General features: G+C 43.8%; 1 protein-coding gene across 1 annotated transcript in view; it reads left to right on the top strand.

Annotated features, from left to right (window-relative positions):
- Positions 1-890: 890 nt before the first annotated feature.
- Positions 891-16,897, top strand: part of KCNK9 (potassium two pore domain channel subfamily K member 9) — a 115,645-nt gene continuing 99,638 nt past the window's right edge. Inside the window, exon 1 of the mRNA XM_054019888.1 lies at positions 891-1,470. Within this exon, the coding sequence (XP_053875863.1) occupies positions 891-1,470 (580 nt within the window). The remainder of the gene's footprint in view (positions 1,471-16,897) is intronic.

Raw genomic sequence — 16,897 nt, forward strand, 5'->3', positions numbered from 1 at the left:
GGCTAACGTCTGAGACTGTCTCGTTCATAGTCGGGCTGGACTTCCAGATATTCTCCACGAGCATCGGCTCTCTCCAGCCCCCTGACTTCAGACTGGCTCTGTCGGCGGGGAGCGGCTGAGGGCAGAAGCCATAAAGCGCCCGGGGTTGAATTCTTTAGCTAGGAACAATTAATACAAAGTTGGTGTCCGCAATCCAAGCCGCCGGTGCCCGGCGAGGGGTAGGGGCGTGCTCCCTGCCCAGGTATCGCTCCGATCCGTTTGGGGCAGAGGACCTGCACCCACAGACCACCCGCCTGGAGCTGGCCTCCCCGGCCATGGAGCGTGGGTGCCTTGCACCAGCCTTCCCTTGAGGGCTCCTCCCCGCCCGCACCCAGTGGAGAGTGACAGTCCCGGGCAAGCCTCTGCCCCGCCTCCCCGGCACATCTGGCGAGCTCGCCGCTGCGGACACTCCAGCCTGTCCTCCCCCCACCCTCTCCAGAAGCGACCCCACTTCCTCCTGGGCGGCAGCTCTCCCCACCCCGGGGCAGCCCGGCCCGAGGTAGCTCTGATGGAGATGCTGCTCCCTCTCCCCCTCCCACCCCCACTCTTCCTCCCCTCCCCCTCGCCAGTCTGAGAAGTGCTGAGTAAAGAAACTTGTAGGAGAAGCGGCAGACACCCAACCTCCCCTTGCAGCGGGTCTGCCTTGCTGCTGGGTGGCTTCCCCGCTTGGCACTCCCACCCCTATCCCCGTGCTGCTCAGCTTCTCCTCGCCAGCCCTCGAGGACTGGTCCTCCCCCCCCCCTTCCCAGGACAGTGGGGCTCGTCTCTCTCTCTCTCTCCCCCCCCCAGCCCACTCCTGGAGGCAGCGGGGAGGGAGGCGCTGGTTTGCAGGCGCTAAGGGGGTGCTGTGGATGGCCCTGCGCACTGGGACGGCTTGGTTTGGGCAAGTCCTGCGTAGAGTTTCCCGGCTGCAGGGCACCTGGTCCAGGCGCTCCAGCAGCCTCCTGTGCCTGTCGTCCTCCCAGGAGCCCGAGCAGGGAGGCGGGGAGCAGCCGCCCCGGAGCCTTGGGAGCAGCCGCCGCCGCCCCCTGCAGCTGCCCCCCTGCTGCCTGCAGCTCCCCCCGGCCAGCTGCCGCTGCTGCACCCTGTCGGATCCCCGGACGGCCAGGGGGGGACATGGTCCCCGCACTCGCCCCTTGCTGGCGGCCATGAAGAGGCAGAACGTGCGGACCCTGTCCCTGATCATCTGCACGTTCACCTACCTGCTGGTCGGGGCCGCCGTCTTTGATGCCCTGGAGTCCGACAACGAGATGCGGGAGGAGGAGAAGCTCAAAGCCGAGGAGATCCGGCTCAAAGGGAAGTACAACATCACCAGCGAGGACTACCGGCAGCTGGAGCTGGTCATCATGCAGTCCGAGCCCCACCGGGCCGGGGTCCAGTGGAAATTCGCGGGCTCCTTCTACTTTGCCATCACAGTCATCACGACTATCGGTGAGTGCCCGGCTTGCCTAGCCCCGCACGCTCCCTGGCCTGGGAGTGATGCCAGGAGCTCCCAGAGCTAGGGGGCTGCTGAATGCAAAGGGTTAAACAGGGCAGAAGTCGCTCAGGACCCCTTCCCCTCCCTATCCCTATCCCTGTGGTGTGTAGCTAGTGTCTTTCCAGGGGCTTTGAGATGGCCCACCAGTCACCCCGAGGCGCAGCCTTTGTCCTGTTGCACCTGGAGCGTGTGTCTGAAGTTGGGTGAGGGGGTAGAAAGGGGGCTGGCTTTGGCTACCAAGCGAAATTCCTGCTCTCTCTGGGGAAGGGGAGAAGGATAATAGACGCTAAAACTCTGCTCCGGAACCCCAAGGCAGGTGGCTGGGATGTGCAACCCATTCTGCTCTGCAACTCCTGGCGTTGCTACTCACTGTACCCTGGGCACTCCTTCACTTGCAAGCTTCAGAGACTTTGGGGGGGGGGGGGAACTCATGCAAAGAGCTATTTGATGATGATGGCAGTGAAGCCTGCATCAGCTAATCATAAGTCTTCATTTAATCATGGGAAAAGTTGTCTCTCTCTGTTTGCAAACTGTGTTGGTAGTGGTGGGTGCTGTGCCAGGAGACGCTGAATACAGTTGTAGTTTCTATCTGTCTTGTTTACTACCCTTATTTTCCAGAAATTTTGTTTTGCAATTGCAGTGACTGGTGCTTGAACAGTGGTGTGGTGTGTCACACCCGAGCCTGCATTTTTTTGGGTAAACAATTAAACAAACATAAAGACAATCACTCGCCCTTATTCATTACCCAACTTCAAAATGAAGTTTCCAGAGACTGTTGAGTGACATTATGTTGACAAAGCTACAGGCTGTCATTTTGCAGTTCTATATTTCACCCCAGTAAAACTGCATGCTCCAAACAAAGTTTTGTTTCCTGAAATAAAAACAAGCAGGCCGACTACTAAAGACTGTAATCTACAGATGAAACTATGTCTAGCACTGTTGCTTTGGCCTGTATAGTGTTTACGTTGTTACTTGTTTTATACTAAATAGGCTGCATTTAATGAAGCAGCTGATATGTCCTTGTCACAGGACATGTTCCTCTTTAACATCTGTAGAGATCTGAGAAGGTCACTTCAGCTCAGTGAATGGTTGATAGTGCATTATATTGAACAGGACATGAAAGAGCAGCTTACTGTTGTTAATAAAGACAGACACTATCTTTTGGCTGTTTAGGGCTTGTTACAACAAATTTGCACATTACCACCTGAAGATACTGTCAGTTTTCAGCAGAATATCCACTCTCCTTTGAGCTGTCAGGAAAAAGTGTTTACTTACATCTATATTTTGACTTTCTTACCTGGGGCAGCGAATCATTTTCTTTGAAAGATCATCTGACAATGTGAAGCCTGGTTCTCTTTATGGAGATGATGAGATTTTTAAGAGATAGTCTCTGCTTTTGTTTATCTCATTGATTAGTTTTCCCCCCACTGCCAGACATCTTTTTATGAATAGAAAACATAAATATTTCATAGGAGGCCATGCAATATATGGTTATTGTGCATGCTCTATAAAGCTAGAACTAGAGTCCTGTTTTGTTCGGTGGGATTTCTTCTCCCCAATTTTGCATCTTTTAGTTTTTTATTAGTGCCTATTAAAACATTGAACTATCTTGTCTGTATGGATTATTATATGATTTATATACATGTGTCCGTTTACTTACTGCACTTTGTATGCCTGCTGTAAACAACAGTTAAATATTTTCACAGTCACTAAGCTTTGCTGGTAATGGGTATGAAGGATTGTAAATGAGCTTTTTTTCTTAAACAATATTTTGCCTGAAAACAAACTAAAACTTGCTTTTGTTTCCGAAGTTGAGGAAAGTTGGATCAATGTTTTCCTTTGAGATACAATAGAAATGACGTAATGAAAAATACAGAAGAGTCCAATTTCTTTTGCTAAAATGAAGGCTGAAGTTTATTAAGTCAACAATGTCAGTTACACGATACTTAGGTGTTTTCTAAAATGAAGAGTTTAGCTACGTTTAAGAAAATCAATAGCCTTGGACATGTACCCATTTCTTGCATTGGGTACCATTCTTGTCAGTGGGCTGAGGCACTCTGGGAAGTCAGCATTCTTTTAACATTACAATATCTATAGCAGTCGATAAGGGCTGGAAGAAACAATGCAGTGGAAAGACACAATGTGGAAATACCTTAACAAGTATTTATAAGTATATTCTCTGGCAGGATATGTGATCAATATTCCAAAAGTTTATTAATAAATTAGTTACTATATCGGTCTTACTTTTCTTCTACTCTGTCTTTCACATAATCCATTCAAAACATAAGTTGCCCAGGGACGTTATCTTTTATAACAATTGTCTGTAAAAATTAGAGTGGCTGAAATATTGTGGATACATTACTTGTTCATCCAAAAAGATTAATTTTCCAGTAAAAAGCTTCTCATTTTCAATTTTGGTCTACTTAAGAAGTTCTTGGGCATTGAAAGGAAATACTAAAGCATTTTCCCTCTGTGGTATTGTTTCTTATATTGTGCGGTAATATTAACGGTTCAGGTTAATCTTCTGTTGCTGTTCCTGGTTTTATTCTAAACTTGCACACATTGCTTGCATGCACATCTCATTCTTCCTTCAAAACCTTCCAGGTAGAATTCAAGAAGCACATACTGTTTTAACGAAGACGGCCCAGTCATTAAGTGCCCCTGTAAAATTAGTTTTGATGATCACAATGACTATGTCAGCCTGGTAGAGACTATTTATTTAGAAAAAGGACCCAAATGAAAGCAAGATTGATTGTATTTTTGAGCTTCATTTTGAATGTCTACTGTACAAATATGGTGCTGAATGGGACAGCTCCCTGCAGCAAATGTCCTGCAGTATCCACATTTTGCCAAATTTTGACTCCACAATAAAAAGAAACACAACTCATTAGTTCATCTTAAATACAGATCACTAAAGATCTATTTTAACTGAAGTATAAATAATTAAAAACCTTCCAAGTCAGTTGCAGTAGTAAGATTTAGCCAACTTTTTAATTTCGTATTCTCTAGATCATTTTATTTTTATTGGCTTGCAGTAGTAGTTAGTTGCTGGTCTGCGTAGCTTGTCAATCTCCGTTCTAAATAAAGGAATCTGAGAGTACCAAGTAAATGGAAAGAGAATTTTTATTCTTTACCCAGGAGATCTTCCCAAACTCAGATTACAATATTATTTTACTTCTGTGTTCTAATATCTCTAGCAAGGAATTAGCAAGAGCAAACATCACGATTTTCTGTAACCCTATTCTTAAACTCCAGTGGCAGAATAGAAACCTCCTTTTTATTGAAGTTTTTGTCATGTTAGAATTATGAGAAAGTTTTCACATGGTCAAAGGAAGTAATCAGACACCCATGGCTTTCAACACTTACTGATTTTATTCAGGATTCTTCTCACTTCGTTAATATCAGCTCCCATCCACTTCCAGCTATCAGGCCAAGAGGATGAGAGAGAATGAATGAATCTGGTATTCCTTCCAGCTGTTTATCTTTTAAATGATACACTGTAGTTTATACCATTGAGTAAATTAAGAGTCTGGGTATTACGAATAACAATGCCAACTTTTGAAAAGAAATTCTGGTAACTTGTGACTCCATCTTCTAGGTTTACAGTGGTGAGAAAACTGTTTTTACTTAGGCAGGTGGTGACACGGTCAAAATGTGTTCGTAGTATAGATATGACTCCATCATTTAGGCTTTTAAGGGTGATAGTCATACTTGATTTAACACTACCGAGCCCTAGTAAACACTGAATATTTCTGAAGGCTTGTGTGGATTGTAAAGAACTGAAAGCTGTTTATGTTGCCCTAAAATGAACTAAAGCAATGAACAGATTGAGGATGTTCTTTTTTTGGAAAAAAGAAGCGACTGCATAAAGTAACGAGAGCCGAATGCAGACATGGCATGTGATGTGCAGAGGGAGTCTCAAAAGAGCTGGTTTTCTAGCTTGATGACCTTCTGACTTTTTGAACTCAGTCCACAGCCTACTGTGAGAAGAGATTGAAACACTCTGATCAACAGAGATGTGGTGTTTTTGGAGAAGGCTGTACAGTATCTGCAATACCCAGTAGATGATGCTTCCACTGATAGGGATGCTTTGCAAACAGCAGATAGCTGCTTCACAGAGCGTTTGGCCCCAGATTTAAGGAAGTAGCTAAACACACACTTAAATGCATTTCGGTTCAGGACAGCATTTAAGCTACTTACCCGCTGTATGCCTCAATTTACACATCTGTAAAATGGGCATAATAATACCTACCGCAGAAGGATGGGTAAGATTTGTTTGCTTAATTTTTGTAAAGTGCATTGAGATCCTTGTATGGAAAGGTCTTGGAAGTGATAGAACAAAGAAGTCCATGATTTGGTCAGCCAAGGGCTGCATCAGCAACTTGCCAGCAGCATGAAGGCCATATCTAACTTAAATAAAGGAGAGCAGATTGAAGCCACTCTCCTCTTTAATACACTCAGCTCAAGATGGAGGGCCACATGCACTTGTGGTACAAATGGGCATAGCTCCTTTGAAGTCAATGAAACTCTGCTAATTCATGTCAGCAGAGATCTGGCCCAGAGTATTAGATTGTGAGACTTGTAGTCTCTGATTGCACCTTCATAACAATGAGGTCAGCCAACTTGCAGAACTCTGTGGATATGATCACATTGTACATGAACATGCAGAGTCAGCCACATTGTAGTACTCCAGGTATCCATACAACCGTAGAATAGGTTCAGTGAATCTTAAAAGGCCTATCTATACTATATTTCCAACTGCATGAAACCATTTAAAAATAGTTTTCTGCTAACGCAGTTGTGCCGTCAATGTGGCCAGGTCACAACTTTGTTAACATGTTTTTAGAAACAATTCTTCAGTCTATTAAAAGAAAAATGTTTTTTTTTCATACTTATACCCTGTCCACACCATGCTACAGTCATGTTAGCAGGACCCATTTTAAAACGGTTTCCGAAGAAGGCTGAAATGTAATTTAGATTGATCTTAAACCATGTTTGCCCAGGATAACTTACCCAAGTTATATATAGAATAATAGGCTGCAGTTGGGTTTCTGAAACACCCAAAAGTCCCTTAGCCTTTGGTGATTGTTGTCCCCAGAGCTCCTCAATACAAATCTGAGAAATGGGTGACAAATATTATTATTATTATTTAGCATTTGGTGTCCTTTCTCTCTCTCTTCTCCTTGCCTTTCTGTTCCCTTTTAATTTTTCTTCACTTTCTTCCTTTTTCTATTTTTCACAAACTCTGATGCTCCTTGGGATCAGGGTCAGTTCTAGGGGCAGGCAAGCAGGGCAGTCACCCTGGGTGCCATCTTCCAAGGGGCTCCATACCTCAGCAATTTTTCCCCTCTTTCTTTTAATCCACTGATTTGTTGGCTGTGGTTAGGACATCTTCTTTTTTTTGGCTTGGTCACTGGGGATGGGGGGGGGGGGGGGGGGGTTGTGAAAATGTTTTCTGCCCTGGCCGGCAAAATGGCTGCTCAGTAAAAAATTTTTTTTCCGTGGAGAAAGAAAGCCCAAGATCTTTTAAGTGACACTTTGTTTTTCTCTCTTGTACAGTCTTTGAATATACTCGGTTATTTTTCTATACCCACATCAAGTGTCTGAATTCCTTGTGCACCTTTCCTAGGAATGGCTTATAAGTGTGTTTGTATACCCGTACTTCACTTTGTGCAATAACTACGCAATGCCAAAACAAAATCACAGTATAAATTAAATGGACAAACTATCAAGACGGTGTAAAGGAAGGGGAACAAGAGAAGGAGCAGAGGCATTGATGGGGAAGTTAAAAGAAGCAGGGAGGAAGAGAAATATGAGAGGAGGAAAAGAAGCTTAAGAGACAGCTCATTGGTTGATTTAATCATGGACCCGCTCTTGATCCCATTGAAATTAAAAGCAAAACTTCATTGATTTCAGTGGGATCAGGATCAGGCCCCTGTGCATACAGGACTTGAGCCAAAGGAAAGTTATCCAATGGAAAGCCAGCTCTTTACCGAGCCCATTGTTTTTATTTCATCTGATCCTTGCTTCATGCAAGGAACTAAGTGTCTTTAACTCCTACCAAAGGCAATAGGAGTTCAGGGTGCTGGCTCCCTAGAGGAGGAGCTCATATCCTTGTGCTGGGGACCATTGATGGGTGTGATCAATGCTGTATTGGAACACGAATAACAAACATCATATATTACCTTGCATGTTCAAAATGCTCTACAAACGTTCAGTAATTAACCCTCACAGCACTTCTGTGGGATTGGTAAATCTTGTAAAAAATCTCCTCAGTTGAGAGCTAGGAAGGTTAAGGGACTTTCCTAAAGTCACACACTGCTTCACTAGCAGAGCCAGGATGGGAACTGGAGATGAGGGGGATCCAAAACCTGTTCTTATGCCTCCAAACCACTGCTGGAGGTGAAAGTGTGAAACTGTCTCATAAATCCACCCGATTTAGGCTTAATCAGTTTTTGCCTTTATTTGTACAATTTCAGAGAGAATTATTGTCAGACAAATTTATTGATGCCAGCAAATAATAACAGACACGATGGAATAGGTGAATGGGCCCAAGTTACCACATTCTGGGTACTGGGAAGTTCTTTCACATTCCATGATGGCCGTTCCCTTCTCTGATCCCTTGGTCGAGTCCTTCAGTCCCATTCCTTCACTTTCTGCATCAGTGTTTTTTCCAATCTGAGCCTTGTTCACTTGGGTGTTTTAAACATTTCTACATTACAGATTACTTTATCTTTATCCAGTCGACTTTTAGCACATCACCCCTTGATTTTTTTAAGTATCCCATACATGATGTATGTGCAGACTTCGATTACCCAACTTCTGCATTTTTCCTGGTGGTTTTGCACTTTTTGGGTCATGTCATTCTATGTGACTCTGTTTCTGAGCCTTCCCAGACAAAGCGTGTTTTATACTGATCATTACATGTTTGTGTAGCTCTTATTTACATCTTCCGGCATGACATATTACTCATCTCACCAACAATAACGTCATTTTAAACAAATCACTCATGCCAGGCAAGACTTTGGCTGAAGTGTTACCTTGTCTATATTTGTTCTCTATACATAATTACAATTTATTAAAATCTAGCTAACAAAGCCCTTAACCTTACCATTTAACAGTTCTTCATTTTTATATCTCAATAGCATATTCAGTATGTGTTATCCTACTCTTTCCATTAATCTATTATGGGGTGGAGGCTTGGAAAACATGATGAATCTTTAATGTCAACATTTTTTGTCTCAGTTAAACATATGTTTTCAAAGGCCATTTTCATTCAAAGTCCAGTTTTTTGTTTGTGAATCATTCAAAAAAAACCCCAAACCTTTCATTAGAAATTTTCATGGGTTGCATTTTGAGGGATGTCTCAATTTTAGGGCCTTGATATTTAGTTGTTTTTCATGGTACCACACCACCACACAGACTTTTCTAGTTTATATTCAGGTAAACAGTACCTCCCCCGAATGTGGGTATACCAAAGGCATACATCCGTTGTGAGTTCGTGGTATTATAAACAAGCTTCTCTAACTTGGGTCTCGTGGTTCTGGATAGCAGCAGAATCTATGCATGGAAATACAGCCATATTATATAGAAATGGGCACGTACTATTCTGTTTTATTATTATTTTGGGGAGGGATTTTCAAAAGAAGGCTTAAAGAGCTAGGTGACTTTTATTGAAAATCCCAGCCTCTGTTATGATTGTGGTTGGATGAATTATCCGTCTTCCCCCTAATACAAGCTAGCCATCAAAGACATCTGCTGGTGATGCAGAGCTAATCAGTCATAGTCCTCTCTGCTTCTGACGTGAGCCAACAGGTTGCTACTGACTGCAGTACATGTTCACTGTACACAGTAGATCATGGGTGGCACCCTATGCCTATATTACCTGGATCCTAGGACATCTGGAAATTTAGGGCCTGATTAAAGCCCCCTGAAGCCAGTGAAATACTCCCATTTAGTTCAGTGGGGTTTGGATCAGGTCCTTATTCAACATACATTCCGCGATCCAAGGAGCCACATTCCGTAGCAGCCAAACTCCAAGAGAATTCTCTGAGTGTAAAGCAAATAACAGACACTAAAAGAAGGGAACGCAAGCGATTTATTGACCTGTTGTTATGAGTTCTTGCTGTACAAGTTCAGTTTTCATATGCACGTTTTCCCCCCCCAAACAAAGAAACATACGTGGTTTGCTGAGGTTGAGCTTATGTTGTCTTTGGAGTTTACAGCTAGGATTAGAGTGAACCTTTTGTCAAGGAGTGAGGGATTAAGCTACATATCCAACTTTCGACAGAGAGAAATCTGCAAGAAGAGCTTTGATGCTTATTTTTGCTGTTGTTTTAAAAAAAAATATTATGCATTCGTTCCCCATTGCCTGACAGTTAACATCCTCTTCTGATCAGCTGAGATAGTGGATTTTTTTTTTTTAAAGCTTAATATGCACTTTCTTCCTTTCTGCTTCAGGAAAGAAAACACCCCTCCAAGTTTCTTGGCACTTTTTTTTGCAGAATTACATAAACATTTTTTTAATGTCGGGCAGATTGCCACAGGAGGCTTATGCAACATTCAGTTGGTTAAGGGGCGATAAGCTCACTCTCCATTTTTAACTGCTTGCATTATCAAGATGATGTGGGCATTGCAATGAATGACAACTCCCTGTTAAGGGGCGCGTATGTATTTGTTACCTGTTAGGGTGATTAAGAGGGAAAGAATTTTATATTGTCCCGTGAGTTGATTCCTGGATCATACTGAAGCAGCACAACCGAGAAGAGCATCTTGTAGAAGAGCACGCTCACTGTGGGGTTATAGGGATCTGACAGGCAGCAGATGGTCTCTTAGGCTCTGCCATCATTGAAAATGATAGCTCTCTTTGCTAAATGCGGCAGTCTCTTTGGAAAGGCGTGTTTTTCCTGAGACTGATAATACACAGAGTGACGAATTAAACCCACAACAGCTAATTGTATAGTACAAGAGGTCAGATCAGGGCAAATGGTGCTGTCCCTCAACCTGCGGAAATTCTTAAAGATCATATGGAAGGGAAATTGGAGAGAGAAATTCTATTCTCGAGGCAATTGGTGGTGCCAGCAGTTTTCTGTATGTCTCCATTATCCTATTATGAAGACATTTTAGGTCCAGGGGGTGGCATGCTTTATCCCTCCAACCTACCTTCTCTTTTAGCTGTGTCTACCAGCAATGTCCTAGTCCTATGTTTAATTCATCACAGGCTGTTGCCATGGAAGTTGTGACACAAAGGCAGTATTTTAACAAATCTACAGAGGAGCTTTGCAGTTGTCACTTTGCTGTATGTTATGATGGAAGTTTGCCGGGGCAGCAAGGATAGATTTTTGTCTCCTCCTGCGTCAAAAGCACAGCCCTTTACCACCTGAGCTAAAGGAGAATCCCCAGTAGCTGTCAACAGTATGGGGTCTGTGGTACACAGGGGAACAGGCCTGATTTAATCCAGAGCAAGACAATGGTGCGTGTAGTAACAATAATTACAACAATTCATGAAAGCTCTGGTTTGGAATTTAAATGAAGTCCGTTGCAGAAACTAGGGACATTGTAGCAGAATTTACTCCAGTGTTGTGGAATACATAAGGCTATGAATATAAAGCTACTGTATCTGAAATATTATAGGACTCTCCATGAAGGAGTGATAGTTGACCTTAGTTTTGGAAGTTTGCATCAGGGAAGAACCTCGAAGTCTCAGTACTTCTCAGATGTTGCTCTGAACTATCCAAACATCTTGTGAATATGCTTACTTCCTGCTTCTACTTGTGTAGCTATGTCCTTTCAGTGGTATTTGGGCTCTAAAAACAAGGCACATAAATGTTAATCAACTACCGTATGTCTGAACCCAAAAGAAGCTCAGTTTGGGTTTGATTTGAGTTCGGGCCAAGGTTTTGCAGAGGAGAGATTCTTATTGTATCTGAAAGGGGTTGCCCATCTCTCACATCCAACACTCTTCTTGAAAATACATGAACCACTGTGCACCTTGCTACAGATCGTACCAAAGGTGGATTTTCTCTGGGAGGTTTTTAGCTTCTGCACCTTTGAACAGTTATTGTTAAAATGAGATAAAGCTCATTTCAGGCAACAAATAGTTGAAAAATAAGTTCTCCTTCCTTCTGCAAGAGACACATTTTGGCTTTGAATTCATGTCCAGGAACTGCTTACAGGCATCTGAGGGTAGAATTTGACCAAAATACTTCTGAAGATGTGTTCACTGATGTCTTGGGGAATCTGAGTTGTACACATGTGCATGTGCACACATACAAACATACACACACAGCCTCCCTTCCCATGTTGCTTTGTGTGGTAAGAGATATCACAAAAAAGGAGGGAGATGGTAACTTTATCAGGGAATACCTGTCCAGTATTAGTTTCCGAATTTCCTTGTAGCGCCTTTGGTCTGCACGCATGTGAGCATCTGGCCTTGGAAAGCAAAGGGCTTAAGTACGTGAATTGCTCTTAAGACCGATCATGACTGGTAATAAAAGGGCTATTATTTAAAGGGTACTTTCCAAAACAATTAGGGCTTCACTACCAATGCATTTGCCTTAATGACCACACTACGCCAGTCAGAGGAAACAACATTAGCTGATACCTACTTATGTAGGCCAACAGAGGCAAATTAGCTATATTACAAGCCAGCTCCTGAATGCACTGCACAACTCAGGGGCTATTTTAATGCTTGAGAAGCAATAGCTAGAGATGATTCCTAATGGCTGCTTTCTTTTTTTCTTCACAAACACCCACCCCAATGTGGCTTTTCATTTAAGATGCACAGCTCCTCTACTTTCTAGTAGCTAACACTCTGTGGGCCATATTGATCCCTGGTCTAACTCCTCCAGGGGTTAATTTGACCCTACTGTTGTAATATACTCCTTGCAAATGCACTAGAGCCCGTTTATAACCCGTGAAATAACTTCACTCACTCTCAGTAAAGGCTCACTGTGCTCCAAATTGGCTTTGAGCAGCTCCTGTTGTACTTAGGAAGAAGCTGGTGTTTTGATGAAGTATTTACTCTTAACCACTAGTAAGTGTACTAGTATTTCAGCCTTTTATGATGAGTTCTTAGGCTCGCCCACCTTATCTTAACAATGAGTTTCTGTGGTAGATCTTTCTAGTACATCGTTCTCTTCCAGTTAGGCATTTGCTAGCCTACAATGGAGTTGGGGTGTTTACCACCTGTGAGCATGTGGTTTTGAATGGTTCAGTCAACCTCATGTATTAGAGCAGTCACAGTTGACTGGAAGGTAGCAGGTATTGGTTGGCACAGCTGCCATCTGAAGGCTAGAATTTGGGTGTCCCCATGTGTCTGGGTAAAAGAGAGGGGCAGGGATGGAGCCCTTCCTTTCCCTGAGTAAGTAAGGTGTACATTTTTAATGGTGAGCATCAGTAACCATTGGAACAATTTGCCAAGGGTCGTGGTGGATTCTCCATCACTGACCATTCTTAAATCCAGATTGGATGTTTGTCTAAAAGATCTGCTCTAGGAATTCTTTTGGGGAAGTTCTATGGCCTGTGTTCTCCAGGAGGTCAGACTAGAGGATCACAATGGTCCGTTCTGGCTTTGGAATCTATGAACCCTCACCAGCACAGAGGGAGACCAAGGCCAGTGCTTGTGGTCCATTAGCAGAAAGCATGAGGATAACTCAGCCAGACTGCACCCCCGCATCCAAAGTAGAAATGGCCTGATAGGTTATGCCGCCCTGCTTCTCTTCCACTAGAAGCTGGAGGCTGGCTGTTTGAGAAGTGCTCACTTTCACAGGATGTAGCTGTCGGCCCTCGTAATCCTGCAATTCCAGTGCGCCTGGAAGCATACTGCCTGCTTTTGTCCTCTGCATGCAGTGCTTCGGTACCTGCTGCTTAGGTGCATCATTTCTCCATCCCCCTCCTGCAACGTGCAACAGCCAGAATACAGCCCTTGGTCTGCTGCTGTCCAGAAGAATACTGAATTACTATTCAAAAGTAACCAGTTCCTCTAAGAGCCCTTGCCCAGGAAGGAATCAGAGTGTTTTTAAAGTATGTCTCAAAAATGTGGTTATGTAGATTTTTCTCCCCCTGAGTGTTTTTTTTATGTCGATGGAGGGGTACCATTGTGTTAATAAGTCATGTGCTTGTTTGGAATTGATACTGATCAGTTAAGGGATTGGGACTCTGGGCACTATATGCTAAATATCTATTTCATCTTTGGATAGATGTACAGGGGCTTCCTTTGGCATTAATAAAATACAGGTGCAAAAGAGCTCAGCACATTGGATGCATATTGGGGTTTGGGCTCTTTTGAAAATCTGGCCTTAGATGTCACCATGGGAGCTGCTGAGTGCTGGGGCATTTTACACACATCAATGTGGGTTGGTCAGGGAAGATGCATGGCACCCACATCTTTAAGAACACAGGTTTGTTCAGAAAGCTGCAAGCAGGGACTTTCTTTCCAGAATGCAAAATAACCATTGAAATGTTGAAATGCCAATAGTGATCCTGGGAGAGCCAGTCTACCCCTTGCTCCCAGGGCTTATGAAGCCATACATCGGACACCTGGACAGCAGCAAGGAGCAGTTCAACAACAGGCTAAGCAGGTGCAGAATGGTGGTGGAATGTGCCTTTGGCCATTTAAAGGGTCGCTGGTGTAGTTTGCTTACTAGGTTAGACATTAGTGAAAGCAATATCCCCATTGTTATCGCTGCCTGCTGTGTGCTCCATAATATCTGTGAGGCAAAGGGTGAGAAGTTTCCACAGGAGTGGGGCTTGGAGGTGGATAGGCTGTTTGCTAATTTTGAGCAGACAGATACCAAGGCAATAAGAAGAGCGCAGCATGGATCACTACATCTCAAGAAGGCTTTGAAAACCCAATTTAGTAATGACCCACAGTAATGTGCGCAGCTTCTTGAGTTGTGCCTTCCCATTCCATGAACCTTGCTGTGCCTGCTGGGTTTCTGTCTCCAGAAAATCCCCTCTGTTTCCTCAGTTTTCCTGCACACTCCCATGGTGTGAAGTAATAAAGATTATTTAATTCTCAGCACCTAGAGTTTTATTGCACAAACATATTGGAAGTGAAAGGTCAGAAAAAGGATGCAACCTTGGACCGTCAGTAGAATAAAATTTGGAGGGGAAAAACACAGTGATCTTGTCTTTTAAATACAGTGGGCTTGGCAGTCAAAGATCATTGTATGTGCACTTTTATTGCTAGTAGCCTCCCCCAGTGTTGAGTGGAAGGAATATAACTTTCCCCTGCTCATCTCCTGGAATGTTTGGGAGAGGAGGAGGATGGTGATACAGGAATGCCATTCTTCAGGGGCTGCAGAGGGAGTCTAGCCTCCAAGGTGTTTCTCCTGAAGGTCAACAAGATGCTTCAACATGTCTGTTTGTTCCTTCAGAATCCCCAGCATCTGCTGCTGCATTCCACACTCATTCTCCTGGGCTTCTCTCCTGCTCCCAGTGTCCATGGCCAGTTTTCAGAGAGAGAAATCCTCCGTGCTCTCTGCTTGGTGTCAGCTGTCCCAGAGGTGTTCATAAGCTCATTAAACATGTCATCAAATGTTCTCTTTCACCTTCTTCTAATCTGGGAAAGCCTCTCCACTGGCGTGGAGGATGAGCTGAAGGCCACACTTTCAGCTATAAGACATGGAAAGCACAAAGCAACCATGGTCAGTGCATACCCAAGGGAAGAATCTGTTCAAGAGTTGCTGAGATTAAGTGTACTTTCAAATTAGTTTCTATGCCTTCTTCTCAAGGCACCATGAGATCCTGAGCTTGCAATGGAATTGACTTATCGATTAGTCCCACCACCAAATGCTAGCTTCTGCTTACATGTCTCAGCCCAGTATAATGTCTTTTATCCTCTTTGCTTCCATTCCTATGTCTCTCTGTCCCCTCGCCCCCTTCCATCAACCAGAAGGAGTGGACTAGAGTCATCCGTCCCCTCTTGATGAAAAGAAGGGGGTCTGATATACTAGGTCAGATTCTGATCTTGGTTACCTCATTGTAAATCCAGCCCAACTCCACTTATCTCTGTGGAGTAACTCTGGATTGACACTGTGGTATATGAGTTCAGAATCTGACCTACTGACCCTAAGTTTTGAAGACAACCCCCCTCTGAATTTTACAGTGTCAGTACCGGCTCCTGCAGCAAATGGGAGGTTGGGGAGCTGTCTGCAATGCCTAGAAAATGTTCCCAGACACAGAGTTTTCTTAAAAACAACAACAAAAAAAATTTGTAAACAACAAAATCGATACAGTTCCATATAATTAATTAAAAATGGTCTTTCTCTACATCTCACTCTGTGCAGTTTTCAGCACTATGATGAATGCAGAATTCCAGGGGCCTTGCTACAGAATTTAGGGCCAGTATGTAATAAGCAGGACCTTGGACAGAGGATTTGAGAGAGGGAGAGGCTAGAGACCAGAACGTGCTTTTTCTCCCAAAGGGCATTCATGGAACAATGCATGTTGACCAGCCCCACACAAAGAAACTGGGAAGCAATAGTGTTGGTATGAATATAACTCTAAACGGCATATAGTGTTATGGACTAATACCCTTGAACTAGCTCTTCAACAGTTGGTGTTTCCTGTGTCATCGCCACTTCAGTGGAGTCACTCCTGATTTATACTGGTGTACGAACAGAATCCAGGTCAGAATGTTCAGGAGAGGACGGGTGTCTAGTTCTTTGCATTCTAAAAGTTTTTGGTGTTCTTGAGCTGTTATTCTGCTTGGAGGGCTCCCTTGCAATCCTTGTGGTGCCCTGAGGAAACCCCCTTTCCCCTCCCATATATATTTCACTCCTCTCCTCTCTCATTCTCCATGCCTTCCATCTCAGCCATTGCTGTTCTAGGCATGGGAGACTTCCAGAAAAATTTGTCCAAGCCGACCCTCTATCAACCAGAGGGATTAGTTGTGGATAGAAGCAAGGTATTCCCTTCCCTTTCCTCTCTTTTCCATGGGCATCAACACCATTGTCAGTTCAGGGAGCAAGAGAGTCTCCTGTTGGCCCTTCAATGCTGATTAACACAGTGCTAATTAACACAGAGAGCCTGCTACAAAACTTCTCCATGGAAGTTATGTTAGAGTTAAAAGAAAATACCGGTCCATTGGCACTGAACCATATAGGGTATGTAAGTAATATGGATCAAACTTGTGGGCCCGTCCATGGTCTCCTTGGAATGGCGAGTCTTGCTTACATGCACAATGGTGTGTTGATCACTAAATGGGACGTTCTCAGGGATTTTCCTGCACCACATATTGAGAAGGACTTTGAAGACATGGGTGTCTTTCTACTCTGGAGGACTGAGCATAAATTCTCTACTAGGATCAGGTGGATCAACAATTAGAATAATTGATTAATCTCAGTTGATTCTGAGACTGAAAGTGGTGGGCTGTGG

The sequence above is a fragment of the Malaclemys terrapin genome, chromosome 2 (genome assembly GCF_027887155.1).
Source record: "Malaclemys terrapin pileata isolate rMalTer1 chromosome 2, rMalTer1.hap1, whole genome shotgun sequence".
NCBI classification, from domain to species: domain Eukaryota; kingdom Metazoa; phylum Chordata; order Testudines; family Emydidae; genus Malaclemys; species Malaclemys terrapin.